General features: G+C 41.0%; 1 protein-coding gene across 1 annotated transcript; it reads left to right on the top strand.

The window, feature by feature from the left end:
* Nucleotides 1-913: 913 nt before the first annotated feature.
* On the top strand, nucleotides 914-6,650 carry LOC310662997 (vomeronasal type-2 receptor 26-like; the record flags this gene model as incomplete). The annotated part of the gene is made up of 4 exons (XM_083410464.1): nucleotides 914-1,768; nucleotides 2,254-2,481; nucleotides 3,436-3,562; nucleotides 5,749-6,650. Exons 1-4 carry the CDS (start codon nucleotides 932-934, stop codon nucleotides 6,648-6,650), a joined length of 2,094 nt encoding a protein of 697 aa, XP_083266590.1. The 5' UTR covers nucleotides 914-931.
* Nucleotides 6,651-19,011: the final 12,361 nt, after the last annotated feature.

Below are 19,011 nucleotides of genomic sequence, written 5' to 3' on the forward strand. Positions count from 1 at the left end.
GATATGTCACTCCCCCCACCCTGTCTTACACACACATCTAAAATACTGTTATCCCAAAGGCCAGTGATGGGAAAGTGGGCTTCTCCCTCACCAGCTGCTTTTTGGTTATGCAGTACTTTCTGCTTAGTGCGGAGGTTATTTGAATTGAATAACTGGGGTATAGGGGAACTTGCTTACAGGATAAAAGCTGACAAGGTAGGTGTCAAGTAAAATTAGTGATCAGGGCATCTCAAAAAAGCTGCTGGGGAAGAGGGGGGAAATTGCTTATAGCTAAAACAACTGACAGGTAGGTTCCAGTACCATAATTCTTCTTCTTTATTACACCAAACACAAAGAAGTTATGTAAAATTGAAGATACAATCCAGTTCTGCAGAAGAACAGTAATAATAGAAAGCAGCTGAGTTACAAGTGAAATAAATGTTCATAAATAAAGTCTGAGAAGAATCAGCACAGTTTTGCTGTGTGATGGATTATGTGCATCACGAAGAAGAAAGAAGCTCCAGAGAAGAAATATGTATCTGATCCAATTTGCCGTTTTGACAAAGGCAGATAATGTCCAGGAAATCTGCTGCTTGGGGCATGGTATGTTCCCCATTCAGTTTGATCCATTATACAAGACCTTGGCAAATTTTGCAACGACTCAAAAAATGTTTGGTTTTTTAAAAGTAAAATAGACACAATGCCCTACTCCAGTCATAAAAGTGAAAGGTTTAAAAATGAGAAAAGGGAGAGGATCCCAGGTTTCAGCCCATCTGCATATGTGTCTTTTGTAAAACTGAGAGAGAGGCAAACAAACCATGAAACGTTGACAAAGGGCATATTTGACTAACAGGGTTCAGCACATAATATATATGTATACTGTGAAAGGAATCTACTTTGTCACTTCTATTTTCCATTTACTTTTTAGCTCATTTATGGCTCTGCTCCAGTGATGAATGATAAAAGCCCAGGGCTTCCCTTCTACCAGATGGCACCCTCAGAAGCCCTTCAGTATGAGGGAATTCTCTCTTTGCTTCTGCATTTCAGGTGGACGTGGATTGGAGTCATTGCAACGGACAATGAGAATGGAGAAAGATTTGTGCAAACCATTTCCCCAATGTTTACCAAGAATGGCATCTGCTTTGCATTCCTAGAAAGAATCCCTGATTTTAGTTTTATTTCTGAAATTAATGGCATGCTACAACAGGGGGCAATTATAAACCATAAAATTCTCAGCAGCAGAGCTAATGTTATGGTGGCAAATGGAGAATCTTATTCCATGGCAAATTTTAGATGGCTTCCATACCTATCAGAACATAATGACATGATAAACAATATAAAAAGCAAAGTATGGATAACAACTGCCCAGATTGAGTTTGCTTCATTTGTCTTTCAAAGGAAGTGGGATTCAAGAGTATTCAATGGTGCTATAGCCTTTGAAATTCACTTTAGAAACCCACCAGGATTTCATCAGTATGTTGTGCACAGAAACCCATCCAGCACAGATGGGGACGGTTTTATCAGGGACTTCTGGCAACAGGCCTTTGAATGTGTATTTCCAGATATCACTTCAGATGGGGTGGAGGGGAATATTTGCACCGGGGAAGAGAAGCTGGAGAGCCTTCCTGGATCATTTTTTGAAATGAGCATGACAGGCCACAGTTACAGCATCCACAGTGCTGTATACGCCATGGCCCATGCTTTACATGCCATGTTCACATCCAGACTCAGGCACAGAGGAATGGCGTACAGAGGGAGAAGGAAGAAGCAGAATCAACAGTTTTGGCAGGTAATAGGCTGGACATCCTCAACTGGAAGAAACCTGTTATTCTCTGATAAAGTATGGGTTTCCAAAATGTTGTCAGTTTGCTCATTCCTCTCAGAGAAAAAACGGTTTTGAATGACAGTAGTTTGGAGATCACTGAAATGCCACTGTATTCACAGATAACAAGCAGTAGTCATGGCCAAGAGAGATGGTCAGCATTCTCTCTATCCCATATACACCAAATCCTCGCTCAGAGCAGGTAGTTGCAAACCACTGTTGTGTCTCCTGAGATGAAGAGGGAGAGAGGAAAAGAAGTGGGGTGGGAGAAAGAAAGACTGGAGAGAGTGGGGAGAGATCACTCACAGTTGACTTAATCAGCTTCACTCACAGTTGACTTAATCAGTGCACACCAATTGCTGTAGGTCCTGCCCATAGGGAAAAAGATACCTCAGTCCTGTATTAGAACACCAGTCTTTTCCAAACAATTGCCTTTTCTGTATTCAATCTAGCTCCATCACTTTCTGAGAAGTATCTCATTTAACAATACGGCAGGAGATGTGGTCTTCATCAACCAGAATGGAGAGGTGGTATCTAGCTTAGATATTGTCAATTGGATAATATTCTCCAACCAAAGTTTGCACAGAGTGAGCGTTGGGAGGATAGATCCGCAAACTTCTCGAGACCAATCATTCATCCTTGATGAAGATGCCATAACATGGCACAGTTGGTTTAATCAGGTAGGACCACATTATTAGATAATTCCAAAGTAATTCAGTATTGCCTAAGCAATGACCATTCACCTGCAGGTCTACTCACTGTCTTTTAAACTGCATGTTCCTGTGCAGAACATGACCAATGCGTACAGAGAGCCAGTGTCCTGATCCCGCTCCTCTACATGCAGCTGCTGGGTGGCCTTGGGCCAGTCACCCTTCTCTGAGGTCTCTCAGCCTCACTCACCTCACAGAGTTTTTCTTGTGGGGGAGGAAGGGAAAGGAGAATGTTAGCCACTTTGAGACTCCTTCGGGTAGTGATAAAGTGGGATATGAAATCCAAACACTTCTTCATCCAAGTAGCAGATTAAGAGCCAAAAGCTTACTGCTAGAAGTCACTAATGGAATAAAGGCAAATATTTTATTTTATTATATTTATAATTTTTTATAAATATTTCTTAACAATTATAAGATACTGGTTTTTAGCTGAGGAAAAGAGGATAAGCCCCAAGATTTTGCCTTTCTTGCTAAGAAGTGGGGAAGTGCTATGTAATCACAACACCTACACATCCCAGAACAATAGAGGGAGTATGACATCACTTCAAACACCTCGGGTTAAGTACTTAATTCGTTCCGGAGGTCCGTTCTTGACCTGAAACTGTTCTTAACCTGAAGCACCACTTTAGCTAATTGGGCCTCCCACTGCTGACGCGCCGCCGGAGCACGATTTCTGTTCTCATCCTGAAGCAAAGTACTTAACCTGAAGCACTATTTCTGGGTTAGCGGAGTCTTTAACCAGAAGCGTATGTAACCTGAAGCGTATGTAACCCAAGGTATCACTGTACTAAAAAAACCCCACCATTTTACATATTGCTGAAATGCTGACTCAGCTTAGTAACATAGAGAGGGGCCCAGGAACATGAAGATTTCCAAACTCATTGTTCTCTTGCTGATCCTTCTGCTCTTTCATTTACGAAATAGACTCGGCCTCTTTCTCTCTGTACTGAGAGATGTCTTCCAGGATCCAGCAAGAAAGTGAAGGAGGGACAGCCACCTTGCTGCTACGACTGCATCCCATGTGCAGAGGGGAAGATTGCAATCCAGGAAGGTAGGAGAAATAAATAGATTAAATAGATCCAGACTCAGCAGTAATAATTGAAATGTGTTGTAAGGATGGCTGAGTTTACTTTTAAAAAAAGATAATCTACTGTGTATGTGATCCTGCCTCTTTCTGATCATTGCCTTTCATATAATTTAAATATGCTAATCAAATGAGAATGACCATGCATTCAGAGTAGTTGGATGGTATGTGGTTCAAAGCACTTCTTCTTCTTCTTCTTCCTCTTCTTCTTCTTCTTCTTCTTCTTCTTCTTCTTCTTCTTCTTCTTCGTCTTCTTGTGTGGCAAGGTCGCCAAACCAGCCCCTTGTTAGAATAAAATTCACACTGACACATAATTTTGGATTAAGGTTATTGGGCAAAATTTTAGGCCACAACTATATTGATTACAGAAATGTGAGTGGTATTGGCATAGGAATTGGCAGCAGACCAAATCAGACTCCTGCCCCTTTTGCAGGAAGTCAGTAAGGATAAACCAGGCCCTGGATTCCTTTAACAGAATACCCTTGGTCAATGGAGGGGCAGGAGATGGCTGACTTCCCCTCCCCCACAAATCAATGAGCCAATGCCTAACCGCCAAACCTTACAAAGATGTGGCGATTGCTAAGAGGTAGGCGAAAGCCAAGTGGCCATTGCCAATCTGCCAAATGCAAACATTCCTACCCGGCTCCTGGCCTAAGACAGGTGACCAACCAAAGTCCAAAGTAAGGCCAGAGGACACATAAAATAAAGGGGGGGGGTGTTCAGCAGTGTGAAGCAGGTTCCTGACACGCCTCACGCTGCAGCTTTTATATCCAACCACAATCACCCCACAGACAAATGATTGGTCAAGAAGGCATGGTGATCGTGGTGCCACCCTGGCATGATGGCGTTACTCCGCCCACGCCGGGGGGGGGGAACCAGGTTGGGGGGCTGACCGCAACCAGGAGCACCCTTAAAAATGATCCCACTTCTGCTTCTTCGATTACTCATAGCCGAGTAAGATTTTCTTCCATAAACACAGTTTTAACAATGAGTCTGTAAGTGACTTTGCAGGCAAATTCTGGATCCACATGTCCTTCTACAGTGGGGACATTGGTTTCTGGATGAGAGTTGATCATGATGTGGATTTGCCAAGCATGCCTTTCTCTTTCCACATTTCTACCTTGCGTCCTGAGCATATCTAGAGGGGGCTGTGGCACTCCTTCTGACTTACACAGGCTGCACCCTGGCTAATGTGAATAAACATTCAGATTGCAATGACACTGGCTGTGGCACTTACAGGACCACATAGCTCTCAACCAATTAAATTCAAGAATACTGTAGTAATTGAACACAGAGAATTATACCATATAATGTTTTGACATACTGAGCATGCTCAGACTGTGGTCAGACTATTCATGGTAACTAGAGTGAAATAAAATACTGACGTGGAAACTAATCCTGCCATAAAATTTTAGCAGACCACGAGGAAGCTCCTTTATTTAAACTGGGAGTCAGGATGCATGCTCACACTGTTTGTAATTTGGACCAATCATAAGGAGACAACAAAGTGCCTTAAGAGGAAATGGGGTGAGGGAAACAAAGCGTTTCAATTGGATAGGAAATTTAAATTTAATGGAATGTGTGGAATTTGTGCCAAATGTATAAAACTGTTTCGAACTCTTTGTACGACGTTTAGTTGTTTTAGGTTAGTTAGGTTAATTATTCCCAGTTGAACCTTCTGCGCAGAATTAAACATTTTGGACTACTGTGGTACCTCTGGTTACATACTTAATTCATTCCGGAGATCCGTTCTTATCCTGAAACTGTTCTTAACCTGAAGCACCACTTTAGCTAATGGGGCCTCGCGCTGCCGCTGCACCGCCGCGCGATTTCTGTTCTCATCCTGAAGCAAAGTTCTAAACCCGAGGTATTATTTCTGGGTTAGCGGAGTCTGTAACCTGAAGCATATTTAACCTGAAGCGTATGTAACCCAAGGTACCACTGTACTTTTCCCCTCACGGTCTCATGTGCTTTAGTGGCATATCCATGACACAGAGATAGGTTAGATTGCAACAATACCACATTGCATTGCATAAGACTGTACTAAACATGTACTTGGATTTAAACAGAGCTCTTTTCTTCTCAGACAGAAAGTAAACATTTCAGCAAACTGAAATCTGTGACCTAATATATTTGTCCCCCCCCCCCCCCAGATATGAATGACTGTAATAAATGCCCAGACAAAGACTATCCAAGCCGGAACCGTGATGCATGTCTACCCAAGGATATCAGCTTCTTGTCTTATGAAGAACCTTTGGGCATCAGTTTAGCCTGCTTCTCTCTTTTCCTTTCTCTGATCACAGTTCTAGTACTAGGTATATTTATGAAGCACCATGACACACCCATTGTCATTGCAAACAACCGAAACCTCACCTACACTCTCCTCATCTCTCTCCTGCTCTGCTTCCTTTGTGCTTTGCTCTTCATTGGCCGACCTGAGAAGGTCACATGCCTCCTCCGGCAACCAGCTTTTGGCATCATCTTCTCAACTGCTGTTTCTTGTGTCCTGGCAAAAACCTTCACGGTGGTTTTGGCCTTCATGGCTACAAAACCAGAATCCAGGATGAAGAAATGGGTGGGGAAAGGACTAGGCCACTCCATTCTCCTTTCCTGTTCCATAGTTCAAGCAGGGATATGCACTGTGTGGCTGGCAACCTCTCCCCCATACCCAGATGTGGACATGCACTCAATGACAGAAGAAATTATACTAGAATGTAATGAAGGGTCTGTGACAATGTTTTACTGTGTCCTCATCTACATGAGCTGCCTGGCCACTGTAAGTTTTGCTGTGGCTTTCCTTGCCAGGAAGTTACCAGACAGTTTCAACGAAGCCAAGTTTATCACTTTCAGCATGTTGGTCTTTTGCAGTGTTTGGCTGTCCTTTATTCCTTCCTACCTGAGCACCAAGGGAAAATACATGGTAGCTGTAGAGATCTTCTCCATCTTAGCCTCCGGTGGTGGGTTGCTGGGTTGCATCTTCTTCCCCAAATGTTATATAATCATTCTGAGGCCTGAGCTGAACAACAGAGAACAGCTAATAAGGAAGAAAAATTAAAGAAATGAAAAACCTGTAATCTGCTGTATTTTGTGTTTTTATCTGTGTTTACAGATAAATATAAGTTCAGCTGCTCCCTTTTATAATTTTTTCTAGAGTCCAAATTCCCACAGTTGAAAATACATTTGTAAAATTGACTTATTTGCTTTGAAGTAAACAATTATACATTTCCACATACATTATTCTCTTGTAGCATGTGTTCACAAGAAGACTCAGAGCAATTCTTGTCAAAATATGCATGTAAACAAATCTGTATCTAGCCTTAATTCTCAGTGATAAAACTTGTCTCATAGCTTTCAGCATAATGGGATCTGTGAAACTGTAATATTGCAGGCCATGGAATTTTCAAGTATTTATTGATTTTCAAGTATTCATTCTGAGTTCAAGTAGGCGACATCCACATCAAAATGGTTCACCTTCCAACCTCTTTGTGCAGCAACAGCTAGGAGCATGCGCAAAGTTTCACTTCTGGATGTCTGAGAATACACTTCCGTGAATTGGACTCCTTTCCTCTGCATGAAACCTCTTGCCTTGTACTCTGGTTCTCCTGACTCTGTGGGTTTAAGGCGATAAACCCATCTGCAGCAAACAGCCTGTTTGCAGCCGACAAATGTGTGAGGGAGAACACACCTAGAGACTCCATTGAGTTCATCTCCTTCTGCATCGCCTCATGCAATTTGCTAGCTTCTTCCTGAGGCAACTTCTGAACATCCTCAAAGGATTCAGGTTCACACCTAGCCACACCAACCCTCACACTAGTGGCTTCATACCTGCCAGGAGAGGCTGGAGGGTTACTGGACCCAGGGGCAGTTTCACCATCTCCTGACAGGGCTGGGAGAGTCGCACCTGCAGGCAATGGATCCTCTTTTTTTAAAAAAAAAAAAATTATTAGGTATTTTATACTTATATCAAGAAAGACAATAAAGAATAATAAAAGAAAAAGAATAAAACAATACACAAATTCAACAAACAATACATCCACAATAGAAACTGAGATAAAAACAATATAACAATACAACATAAAAAACAAAAAAACAAAAGTAAAAACACACATCCAGATTTTATATCCACATCTTTCATTAGCTTATTTCCTCGACTTCCTCACACCTCCCTTTTTTGTATTCTAGTTCAAATTACCTAATTCAACAAATCCTTTCCCTCTTCGTCAATTTAATCTTTAATTTATCATAATACAATTTAATTTTCAATTTCCCAACTTAACGCATTAACACCTACTGTTCATCATTCTTAATATTCCTTCTGCTAAAACCGTATAGCTTCATTCCAATATACTTCTAACATTCATTAATTTTACAATATTTTTGTAAATATACTTTAAATTTTTTCCAATCTTCTTCCATCGTCTCTTCTCCCTGGTCTCTGATTCTGCCGGTCATTTCCGCCATTTCCATATAGTCCATCAGTTTCATCTGACATTCTTCCCGAGTGGGTAGTTCTTGTGCCTTCCAGTACTTTGCGATGAGTATTCTTGCTGCTGTTGTGGCGTACATAAAAAAGGTTCTATCTTTCTTTGACACCAATTGGCCGACCATGCCCAGGAGAAAGGCCTCTGGTTTCTTCAGAAAGGTATATTTAAATACCTTTTTCATTTCATTATATATCATCTCCCAGAAGGTCTTAATCCTCGGGCACGTCCACCAAAGGTGAATGAAAGTCCCTTCTACTTCTTTACATTTCCAGCATTTATTGTCAGACAAATGGTAGATTTTTGCAAGCTTGACTGGTGTTAGGTACCACCTATACATCATTTTCATTAAATTCTCCTTTAAGGCATTACATGCCGTAAATTTCATACCGGTGTTCCATAACTGTTCCCAGTCAACCATCATAATATTATGTCCGACATCCTGTGCCCATTTAATCATAACAGATTTCACCATTTCATCTTGAGTATTCCATTTCAACAGCAACTTATACATTCTTGACAAATTTTTAACTTTGGGTTCTAACAATTCTGTTTCCAACTTTGATTTTTCCACCTGGAAGCCTAATTTTTTGTCCAATTTATATGCCTCCATTATTTGATAATAATGGAGCCAATCTCTCACTCTATTCTTTAATTTTTCAAAGCTCTGCAGTTTTAGCCTGTCTCCCCCTTGCTCCAAAATTTCACAATATTTCGGCCACTTGGCCTCCATATTGAGTTTTTTCAATGCTTTCGCTTCCATTGGTGACAGCCATCTTGGGGTTTTACTTTCTAACAAATCTTTGTACCTTATCCAAACGTTAAACAGTGCTTTCCTAACAATATGGTTCTTAAATGCCCTATGGACCTTGGCCTTATCATACCAGAGATAAGCATGCCAACCAAATACATTGTTAAAACCTTCCAAATCCAGAACATCAGTGTTTTCAAGAAGCATCCATTCTTTCAGCCAGCAAAATGTGGCTGATTCATAATAGAGTTTAAGGTCTGGCAGGGCAAATCCACCTCTTTCTTTAGCATCTGTTAATAACTTAAATTTTATTCGAGGCTTCTTGCCCTGCCAGACGAATTTAGAGATATCTCTCTGCCACTTCTTGAAAGAATCCATTTTATCCACAATTTGCAATGTTTGGAATAAAAACAGCATCCTTGGCAATACATTCATCTTTATAACAGCAATTCGGCCTAGCAATGATAGTTTCAAGTTTGACCATATTTCTAGATCTTTTTTCACTTCAGACCAGCATTTTTCATAGTTATATTTAAATAAGTTAGCATTCTTAGAGGTCATGTTAACCCCTAAATATTTCACTTTCTTAACCAATAATAGTCCTGTCTCCTTCTGGAACTTATCTCTCTCCATTGCAGTTAAGTTTTTTCCCAGTACTTTTGTTTTCATTTTATTTAACTTAAAACCTGCCACCTGACCAAAATCTTGGATTAATTTCAGTGCTCTTTTGGTACTAGTCTCCTGCTCCTGTAAAGTTAATACCAGGTCATCAGCAAATGCTTTTAATTTGTACTGTTTAGCCCCCACCTGTATCCCTTCCACCTGCTGGTCCCTTCTTGTCATATTCAGCAAAACCTCCAGGACCGATATAAAGAGCAATGGAGAGATTGGGCACCCTTGTCGCGTTCCTTTCTCAATCTTAATTTCTTCCGTCACCACATTGTTCACAATTAATTTGGCCTTCTGTTCTGTATAAATTGCGCCTATACCATTTCCAAATCTTTCACCAACCCCCAATCCCTTTAAATTCTTTTTCATAAAACTCCAAGAAATGTTGTCAAAGGCTTTCTCCACATCCACAAATATCAGAACTGCTTTAGTATTTATATTCTCCTGTAATTTTTCAATAATATTAATTATGTTCCTCGTGTTGTCCTTCACATGTCTGCCTGGGAGAAAGCCCGCTTGATCTTTATGAATTACTTCTGCTACTACCTTTTTTAGTCTTTTAGCCAATATATCTGCAAAAATTTTGTAATCCACATTAAGCAGTGATATGGGGCGGTAGTTCTTAAGTTGTGTCTTTTCAGTCTCTGTTTTTGGTATAAGTGTAATATAAGCCTCTTTCCACGACTCCGGTGCCTTTTCCCCCTCCAATATTTCATTACAGACTTCTTTTAAAGGTTGTATTAACCATTCTTTCAAAGTTCTGTAGTATCTTGAAGTCAGTCCATCCTGTCCTGGAGATTTGCCCAACTGCATATTCTGTATGGTCCCTTCTACTTCCTGCTCTGTAATTTTATGATTCAACATTAACTTGTTTTCCTGAGAGATTTTTTGTAGTCCATTTACTTCCAAAAATCTATCATTGTCCATTCCTTTCTGTTTCTCCTGTGTATACAATTGCTTGAAATACTTCTGGAAGCATCTTCTGATTTCCACCGGATTCTGTATATTCTTTCCATCCACTTCCAAATTCGTGACTGTGTTTAATTTCTGTCTTTTTTTCAATTGCCATGCCAAGAGTTTCCCACACTTATTTGCCGATTCAAATGTCTTTTGTCTCATCTGTCTAATCTTCCACTCTATTTCCTCGTTCATCAATTTCATATATTGTACTTGGTATAACTTTATCTCTTTCAGAATCTCTTGCGACTTTGGTTTCACTCTCAATTTTTTCTTTCCTTCCTTTATTTTTTCCAGAATTTTATCTTTTTTCTCATTTTGTGTCCTTTTCTTAATTGCATTCTGTTGTATCAAAAAAACCTCTCATAACTGCCTTGCTTGCATCCCAAATAACTCTTTTTTCCACTGTAGTATTCATATTTATCTCAAAGTAGTCTCTCAGAGTTTTTTGGGCCTTCTTGGTGAATTCCTCACTTCGAAACAGGGCATCATTCATTCTCCATCTGAAGGAACCAGCTGGCGCCAGTTTCATTTCCATCATAACCGCATTGTGATCAGAACAGGTTTGGGGGCTGATTTCTACCTTGTTTGTCTTAGGTACCAGACTTCTGGTTACCCAGATTTGGTCAATTCTCATCCATGTCATCTTAGCCTCAGAGAAGAAAGTTCCCTCTCTTCCTAAAGGATTCTTAGTTCTCCAAATGTCCACTAAATCCATATTCTCAGTCATGTCAAAAAAGGTTTTTGGTAGTCTGCCGTCATTAGTAACTACCTGTCTCTGTGCCTTGTCCATATTTGTAGACACTACTCCGTTCATATCTCATATCAAGATCATATTATATTCCATATAGTCCATAAGAGTCTCATGTAACTTCTTAAAAAATTCCGATTTTCCTTCATTTGGCGCATAGATACCTATTATCAAAAATTTCTCTCCTTGTGAATTTATTTCAATTGCAACAATTCTTCCTTGTTCATCTTTCAACATAAATGTTGGTGATAGGCTCTCTTTTGCATATAGGACTACTCCTCTTTTTTTTTTAACTTTATCTGATGAGATAAATTCTTGGCCCAATCTTTTGTTAATTAATAACTTCCTGTGTAGCCTTGTCACGTGTGTTTCTTGTAAACAAATCAAGTCCAAATGTTCCTTTTTAAGTAAATGAAAGATCTTTTTCCTTTTCTCAGGAGAGTTAGCGCCATTAATGTTCCAACTCAATATTTGTAGTGCCATTATGTAGTTGTTTTCTCCTTGCCTCCAACTGCCCCAAGTGCTTGCTCTTCTTCCTTCGGTGTTGTGTTCGTCGGGCCTACTTTTTCAAGTTCTTTCTGCAGATCTTCCTCGTGTTTATTCAAAAATTTATCTCTGTCTTCTTCTGATCTTATTTTTATCTTCCTTCCTTTAAAGGTAAAGGAGAGACCTTGGGGGAATTCCCACCTAAAAATGATTTGATTCCTTCTCAACAAGGCAGCCAATCCAACGCAGTTGGACCTAAGGTCCAGAAGATGTTTCGGAATGTCTTTAAAAATTTCCACTCTTGATTGCTCTATCACCAAGGATTTCTTGTAGTGCTGACTCAAAATTATGTCTCTTTCCTCTTTGGTTCTTAGGGTAATCAGACAATCTCTTACTCTGTTCTTCTCTTTCCTCCCTCCTCTTCCAAGCCTGAAGGCTCTCACGATTCTGAAATCCTCTTGTTTCAGTTCCCAAAATTCTACAAATTGTTGCGTGAGAAAGTCTGCCAAGTTATCTTTCTCGACCTCGGGTATCGCTCTGATCCTTAGATTAACCTGTTTGTCCTTGAGCTCTAACATAGAAAATTTTAATTTATGGTCCTCCAGTTGTCTCGCCAGGTCTGGGACACTTTCTGCCTCCAATTGGTCCAATTTAGCTTCCACAACTGCAACTTTTTCCCTTGCCTCGTCTGCCGTGTCAAATTAGATTCTTTAATCAGCTGTACAATAGATTCTGTGTTACTATTGGCTTTCTGTTCCAAACTGATCAATCTTTCTGTATTCTCGTCAATTTTCTTAATTGTGTTGTCCACCTTTTGATTGGTAGCATCAACTTTCTTGCTAAGTTGTTCCAAAGAGTCATTAATTTTTTTAAAAGCATTAGCCACACCTTCATCTGAAGCCATTTCTTTTACTTTGGGTTGAGGTAAGGCGAATGGAGTTGTTGATCCAGATACTGAAGCTCTTCTCAGCAATTTCCCAGACCTTGTCGTTGATGTGCTTATTTTCCCTTTCCCATCTGCCATAACAATTCCCCAGCTCAAGGTTAGATCTCACAGTCCCGAAGTCATAACATAGAATGGGGAATTTCCACTTTAGACACTTGTCAGTTGTAGCAATTTCAAAAGTTTCCTCTAGAGGGACAAAGTTGCTGGCTGAATTTAACTTGGTCTTTTTCCCCTTTATATCACTTAACTGCAACAGTAAAATTAATTTGTAACTATTCCCAGTCTCTTTAGCCCTTTTGTAGCAAGGGCAGACAGTCCAAAACAATGTTGCGTCTTTTAAGTAACGTTTCCAATACAACCGGTATATATTCCACTGGCAGTCCGATCGCAGGGTCTGGACGATGGGGTTTTAAGATCTTCTCTACCACTTCGCAGGTCTATTCAGTCTCAAATAAAAGCTCCCCCCACTTCTCCTGCCTTCAAGGGGGGGTTTGTTAATTTCAATATTAGAACTTAGCCGTTAATTAAGTATTTTCAGGGGTTTTAGCTCAGTCTCTTTGTTTCCGCTTGTTTACAAAAAGGGGGAGGCGGACTTCCTGTTTCTGACCTCCCCGATCGTAGCCCGCCCGATTCATCAATTTATCCTTTTTTTAAAAAATTCCAAATTCCCCTTTACTCATGGGTTGTTGCTGTCAAATGTTCCAAATTGCCAGGAAAAAGTTGACGCTCTCCGACGAAAGATTAGCGGCTTCACTCCACAGAAGTAGCGATCGATCCTCAGCACCGTGCCACACCCCCCCTCTCCGACAGGGAAATCCCTAAGAAAAAAAGGGGTTTCCCTTGCTTCTGGGGGGAGCGCAATGGTGCCCGCCGGATCCCAAGCTCACAGGCTTCTCCCGCCTGTGATTTCTAGAGGGTCTCTGCCTTCGCCGTGGCAGCCAGACCCAATTTCTGTGGAGCGGACTTCTCCGTGCAGAGAAGTTCCTCCTTTCGCCAATGGCACCAACTCCGGAAGTGAGGCAATGGATCCTCAATCACCTCCAGAGCCAGAGTGGATGCAACTGGCGTCTGCTCCTGAGGATCTGGCACAGGTGCAGGCCCTTCAGACTCAAGCCCCTGTCCCAGCTCAGCCGGCCCTGGAGGTGGGGACTCCTGTGCAGGCTAGAATGTAATGAAGGGTCTGTAACAATGTTTTACTGTGTCCTCATCTACATGGGCTGCCTGGCAACTGTAAGCTTTGCTGTGGCTTTCCTCGCCAGGAAGTTACCAGACAGTTTCAACGAAGCCAAGTTTATCACTTTCAGCATGTTGGTCTTCTGCAGTGTTTGGCTCTCCTTTATTCCCTCCTACCTGAGCACCAAGGGAAAATACATGGTAGCTGTGGAGATCTTCTCCATCTTAGCCTCCGGTGGTGGGTTGCTGGGTTGCATCTTCTTCCCCAAATGTTACATAATCATCCTGAGGCCTGAGCTGAACAATAGGGAACAGCTAATAAGGAAGAAAAATTAAAGAAATGAGAAACCTGTCATCTGCTGTATTTTGTGTTTTCCTCTGTGTTTACAGTAGAATATTTGGAAATATAAGTTCAGCTGCTCCCTTTTACAATTTTTTCTAGACTCCAAATTCCCATAGTTTAAATTTCCTTTGTAAAATTGACTTATTTGCTTTGAGGAAAACAATCATACGTTTACACATACATTACTCTCTTGTAGCATTTCTGACAAGAAGACTCAAAGCAATTCTTGTCAAAATATATGCAAGGAAATCTTTATCTGTCCTTAATTCTGAATGATCAAACTTGTCTTACAGCTTTCAGCATAATGGAATATACAAGTACTCATTTATGAATTATTGTTCTGTTCTGCTATTGTTTTGTATTATTGTTTTGTACTGCTAACAGTCATATTTCACCATCAACCTTTCCATACCCAAGAACGTATAAATGGAAGATGATCCTCTTGAAGCAGACCAATGGCCCATCTGGCCCAGCAGCCTGTACTCTCACTGACCAACCAAATGCCTGTGGGAAACCTTCAAGCCGTACCCAACTGCAAATGCACTGTCCCCACCATTGTTTCCTGTGTCAGTCAGTTCCATAGTTTATCAATGTACTGTAACATATTCGCCATTGAATTGGGTTTCCCTCCCCACAAGATTTTTTCTGAATCATGTCTCCTTGAAGAAATTCAGAGTCCTAGATAAGAAAATGTAAATGAATTCTGCCCTCCCATTCTTGGAAAAGATGGCAGCAAAGGACCATGCAGACCTCACTGCGCAACACATTTGACAGATAAGTAAAGGTAAAGGGACCCCTGACCATTAGGTCCAGTCATGAACGACTCTGGGGTTGTGGTGCTCATCTCGCTTTACTGGCCGAGGGAGCCGACGTTTGTCCACAGGCAGTTTTTCCAGGTCATGTGGCCAGCATGACTAAGCCACTTCTGGCAAACCAGAGCAGCGCACGGAAACGCCGTTTACCTTCCCGCCGGAGTGGTACCTATTTATCTACTTGCACTTTGACATGCTTTCGAACTGCTAGGTTGGCAGGAGCAGGGACCGAGCAACGGGAGCTCACTCTGTTGTAGGGATTCGAACCGCCGACCTTCTGATCGGCAAGTCCTAGGCTCTGTGGTTTAACCCACAGTGCCACCCGCATCCCGTTATTTGACAGCTAAAAAGCTACAATTGAAAAGTTTTATTTCACCAATACTTGTGATGTATCAGAACACTCTATACTTAATACATATACGTATCATTTATGTGACAAGTATATTGTTGGATATTCCACTGACTGTTGGCACCCTTCATCAAATGTTTGATGAGCAGATAAAATTGATTAGATCTAACCATGATGAATGGAGAATGCAAGTAAACCAGAGTAAGCCCCATTAAACCTTAAAACGTTTATTTCTCTGTGGACATCTTTGGACTATGCTTGTTAAGTATTGTCTGTAAGATTATGCCCTTCTTGCAGAAGGTCCAGGGTATTTAAGTGGAGACAGGAATGGAAGGAAGTAGGACTAATAATAATAATAATAATAATAATAATTTTATTATTTATAACCCACCCACCTGGCTGAGTTCCCCCGGCCACTTTGAGTGGCTTACAGCAGATATAAAAACACAGGCAAACATATTATTTCTTTTCTTGTTAGTTGCTTTTAATCCCCTAAAGTTTGGCCGGGAAGCCTATAGTCCTCCACATATTGCTAGACTACAGCCCTCATCATTGCTGACCATTTTCCATACTGTCTGGGGTTGAGTGGTTTTGGAAGTTCCACACATCCCCAACCCTTGCCCTAGTGTAAGTGAAGCAGAATACATATTTAAAAAATAAAAGGCAGAAGTTTGCAGAAGAAGCCAGAGATATCAGCATCACTGAATGAAGGTGGACACTGAATTAAATTGACCCAAAAGGCTAGAAAGTCAGGCTCAGCAACTTTGGGAATCATGACCACCCTCAGCTGCACCTGGATGAACTGTGGGGTCTGAGAGATTTCAGGAATACTTTTTCTCCCTAAGTTTCTAGCTCATGGAGGCTGACAGAATCAAGAGAGATTTTACACAAGGCTCTATAAAAGGAGTCATACAGGAGGACCTGGAGCACCAACTCAACCTCTCCAGAATCACAGGGGCATTTGTCCTTGAGGGTTTGAGCAAACATGCATTCCCAAGGCACAGGGGAAGGAGGCTGAGAGCCAGTGGACACAACTGGAATCCTACAGAACAGCACTGAGCAGCCATTCCAGTCATGCCAGATGCTCGTGTGACTCCAGGTCCACTCAGCCAAATTCCAAGATGCTGACTGCACCATGCTACATGTTGGAGTCTTCATTGGCTACAAGGTCTTCTATTATGAGCTTCTAACGTCTAATTTCACCCATACACCACTAGTCTATTATTATCTAATGAAAGGGAAATTAAAATAACAGTTCTGAATATTTTCTTCAGCATTTTTCTTCTACAATTCCACAGGGAATCCCGAGCATTGGATGAACAACTACACTCCTGCTTGGTTATTAACAGGGCTATAATTAATATGCTGCTCCTCAAAAATCCCTGTGTATTCTTTGTGGCCACTGGCAACATAACACAAAGGATACTACAATTTAACCAGAATTATTTAAATACTGTCTGGGATCAGCAAGTCTAATTTTGGATACTTCCATATTGTGTCCCCTCAGGAAATTAATCTACCATTTAAAAGAGACAATTTTTATCTTGGAAAAACCTATTCTAGTATTGCCAGAAAAAAACATAGTTTCTGCATAAAACAAAGAGTTGCCTTTGTATTAAGGATGGTGTTTTTAGTGTTCTTGCTGCTGGAACTGATTTCTTACAATGTATGTGAGGCTGACATAGCAAAATGCAGGCTCCAAGGTCCACACCATCCACTTCACACGTATCATCAGCCAGGAGAGTTCCTCATTGGTGGCATTGTTTTCCATGGTGGCTTCATCTCAACTCCAGCAACATTCACTGAGGAACCCCCACCAGCGCTGCCTGAAGAGCTCATGTAAGAACTAAGCCACTCATTTCATTACATCAAAGGAATGATCAAACCTAGAGTTGCAGCCTCAGAATAATGAGTGAGGCAGCAAATGTTTACCCTTTTATCTGGGGGAATCCACTTTAGATATGAATGGGACTTATGCTGGTGCAAAAAAAAAGGAACAAATGTCTTGTGAATTAAGAGAATATAGGAGAAATTCCCATTTCTAGATAGAGAAATGAATATAAATGTATTGAAATGTATGTATGCATGTTTGTGTGTTTGGGAGAGGCCTTATAAGCAGCCCATTTTGTTAGACTTTATCTGAACTACTAGACTATTAGTAAGAATGTATTTTTAAAAACCTGTTCTGAGGCTGAATGTCCTTATGCTTTCATTTTCTGAACTTAGACTAAGCTTTGTTTCAGCACTGAAAGGTACTTATTATGAAGTATGCAATTCAGTGAATTCCAACGACCATCACAGACTCACGAAAATGAAGTCACTGCGGGGAGAGACCAGAGAGACCAGAGACTTTGTATGTGTCAGAAAAAGACCTCCGACATGTAAGGGAAGATGTCCCATTACCCCACATTAGCAACCCCTACTCTAGATACTACTGAGTTTAAAATATTTAAAAACTTGGACAAAAGTAAGAGCGGTACCTACAAATACACAAATCTAAGATGAGGAAAACTTGGCTTGCCAGTAGTACATGTGGAAAGGTTCAAGGGATCTGCATCAACAGAAGTATAGTGTCCTGATCAAAGGAAGTAATAGTACTGCTCTATTCTGCCTTGGTAACCTGAAGTCTGTGTCCAGTTCTGATCACCACAATTTAAGAAGGATATTGACAAGCTGGAACATGTGCAGATGAGGGCTACAAAGATGGTCTGGAAACCAAACCTTATGAGGAACGGATGAGGGGTTTGGTATGTTTATCTATGATGAGACTGAGGAGAGGAATGATAGCCATTGTAAAATATCTCAAGAGCTGTCACCAGGAAGATGGAACACGCTTGTTTTCTCTTGCTCCAAATCAGGGTATTCAATTTACAAGAAAGGAGATTTCAAATAAACATCAGAGAGAACCTTCTATTGATAAGAGCTATTCAATAGTGGATCAGCCTGAGAGTTAACCCCACTGAACTCAATATGATTAACTACTCTGTTTATATGTAAAAGAATACGTGTTTTGAAGTTCCTGCTGATACATTTGCAACTCTCATTATAGGGTGGTGCCTAAGGGTTACCAGCACATTGTGGCCTTGGCATTTGCAGTCAAGCAGATCAACGAAGACCCTCACATCCTACCCAATATCACCTTGGGCTTCCACTTATATGACAGCTATATCAGTGCAAGGAGCACATATCTTGCCACACTGCTGCTTTTATCCATGGTGGAGAAATTTGTCCCTAACTATATATGTGATGTTGAAAATAGTCTGACTGGGGTCATTGGGGGACTGGATTCTGAAATCTCCTTTTATGTGGCCACTGTTTTGGATATCTATAAGATTCCGCAGGTAGGACACCTATGTACAATACCTCTATTAGCTTGCATAGAGGAAGAGGCAGGTTCCTCAGCATCAGTTCCGGGTGAAGATGAAATTGCAAGGAAATCCATGTACACCACCTTGAGATTCTTGGAAAATAAAGATGGTACATAATTGTAATATTAGCAAACAACAGACAGACAGACAGACAGACAGACAAACCTGTGATGGGGTGAGCTCTCGTTGCTCTGTCCTAGCTCCTGCCAACCTAGCAGTTCGAAAGCACGTCAGAGTGCAAGTAGATAAATAGGTACCGCTCCTGCGGGAAGGTAAACGGTGTTTCCATGCGCTGCTCTGGTTTGCCAGAAGTGGCTTAGTCATGCTGGC

The sequence above is a fragment of the Podarcis tiliguerta genome, assembly GCF_965153285.1.
Source record: "Podarcis tiliguerta genome assembly, chromosome: 13".
NCBI lineage: Eukaryota > Metazoa > Chordata > Lepidosauria > Squamata > Lacertidae > Podarcis > Podarcis tiliguerta.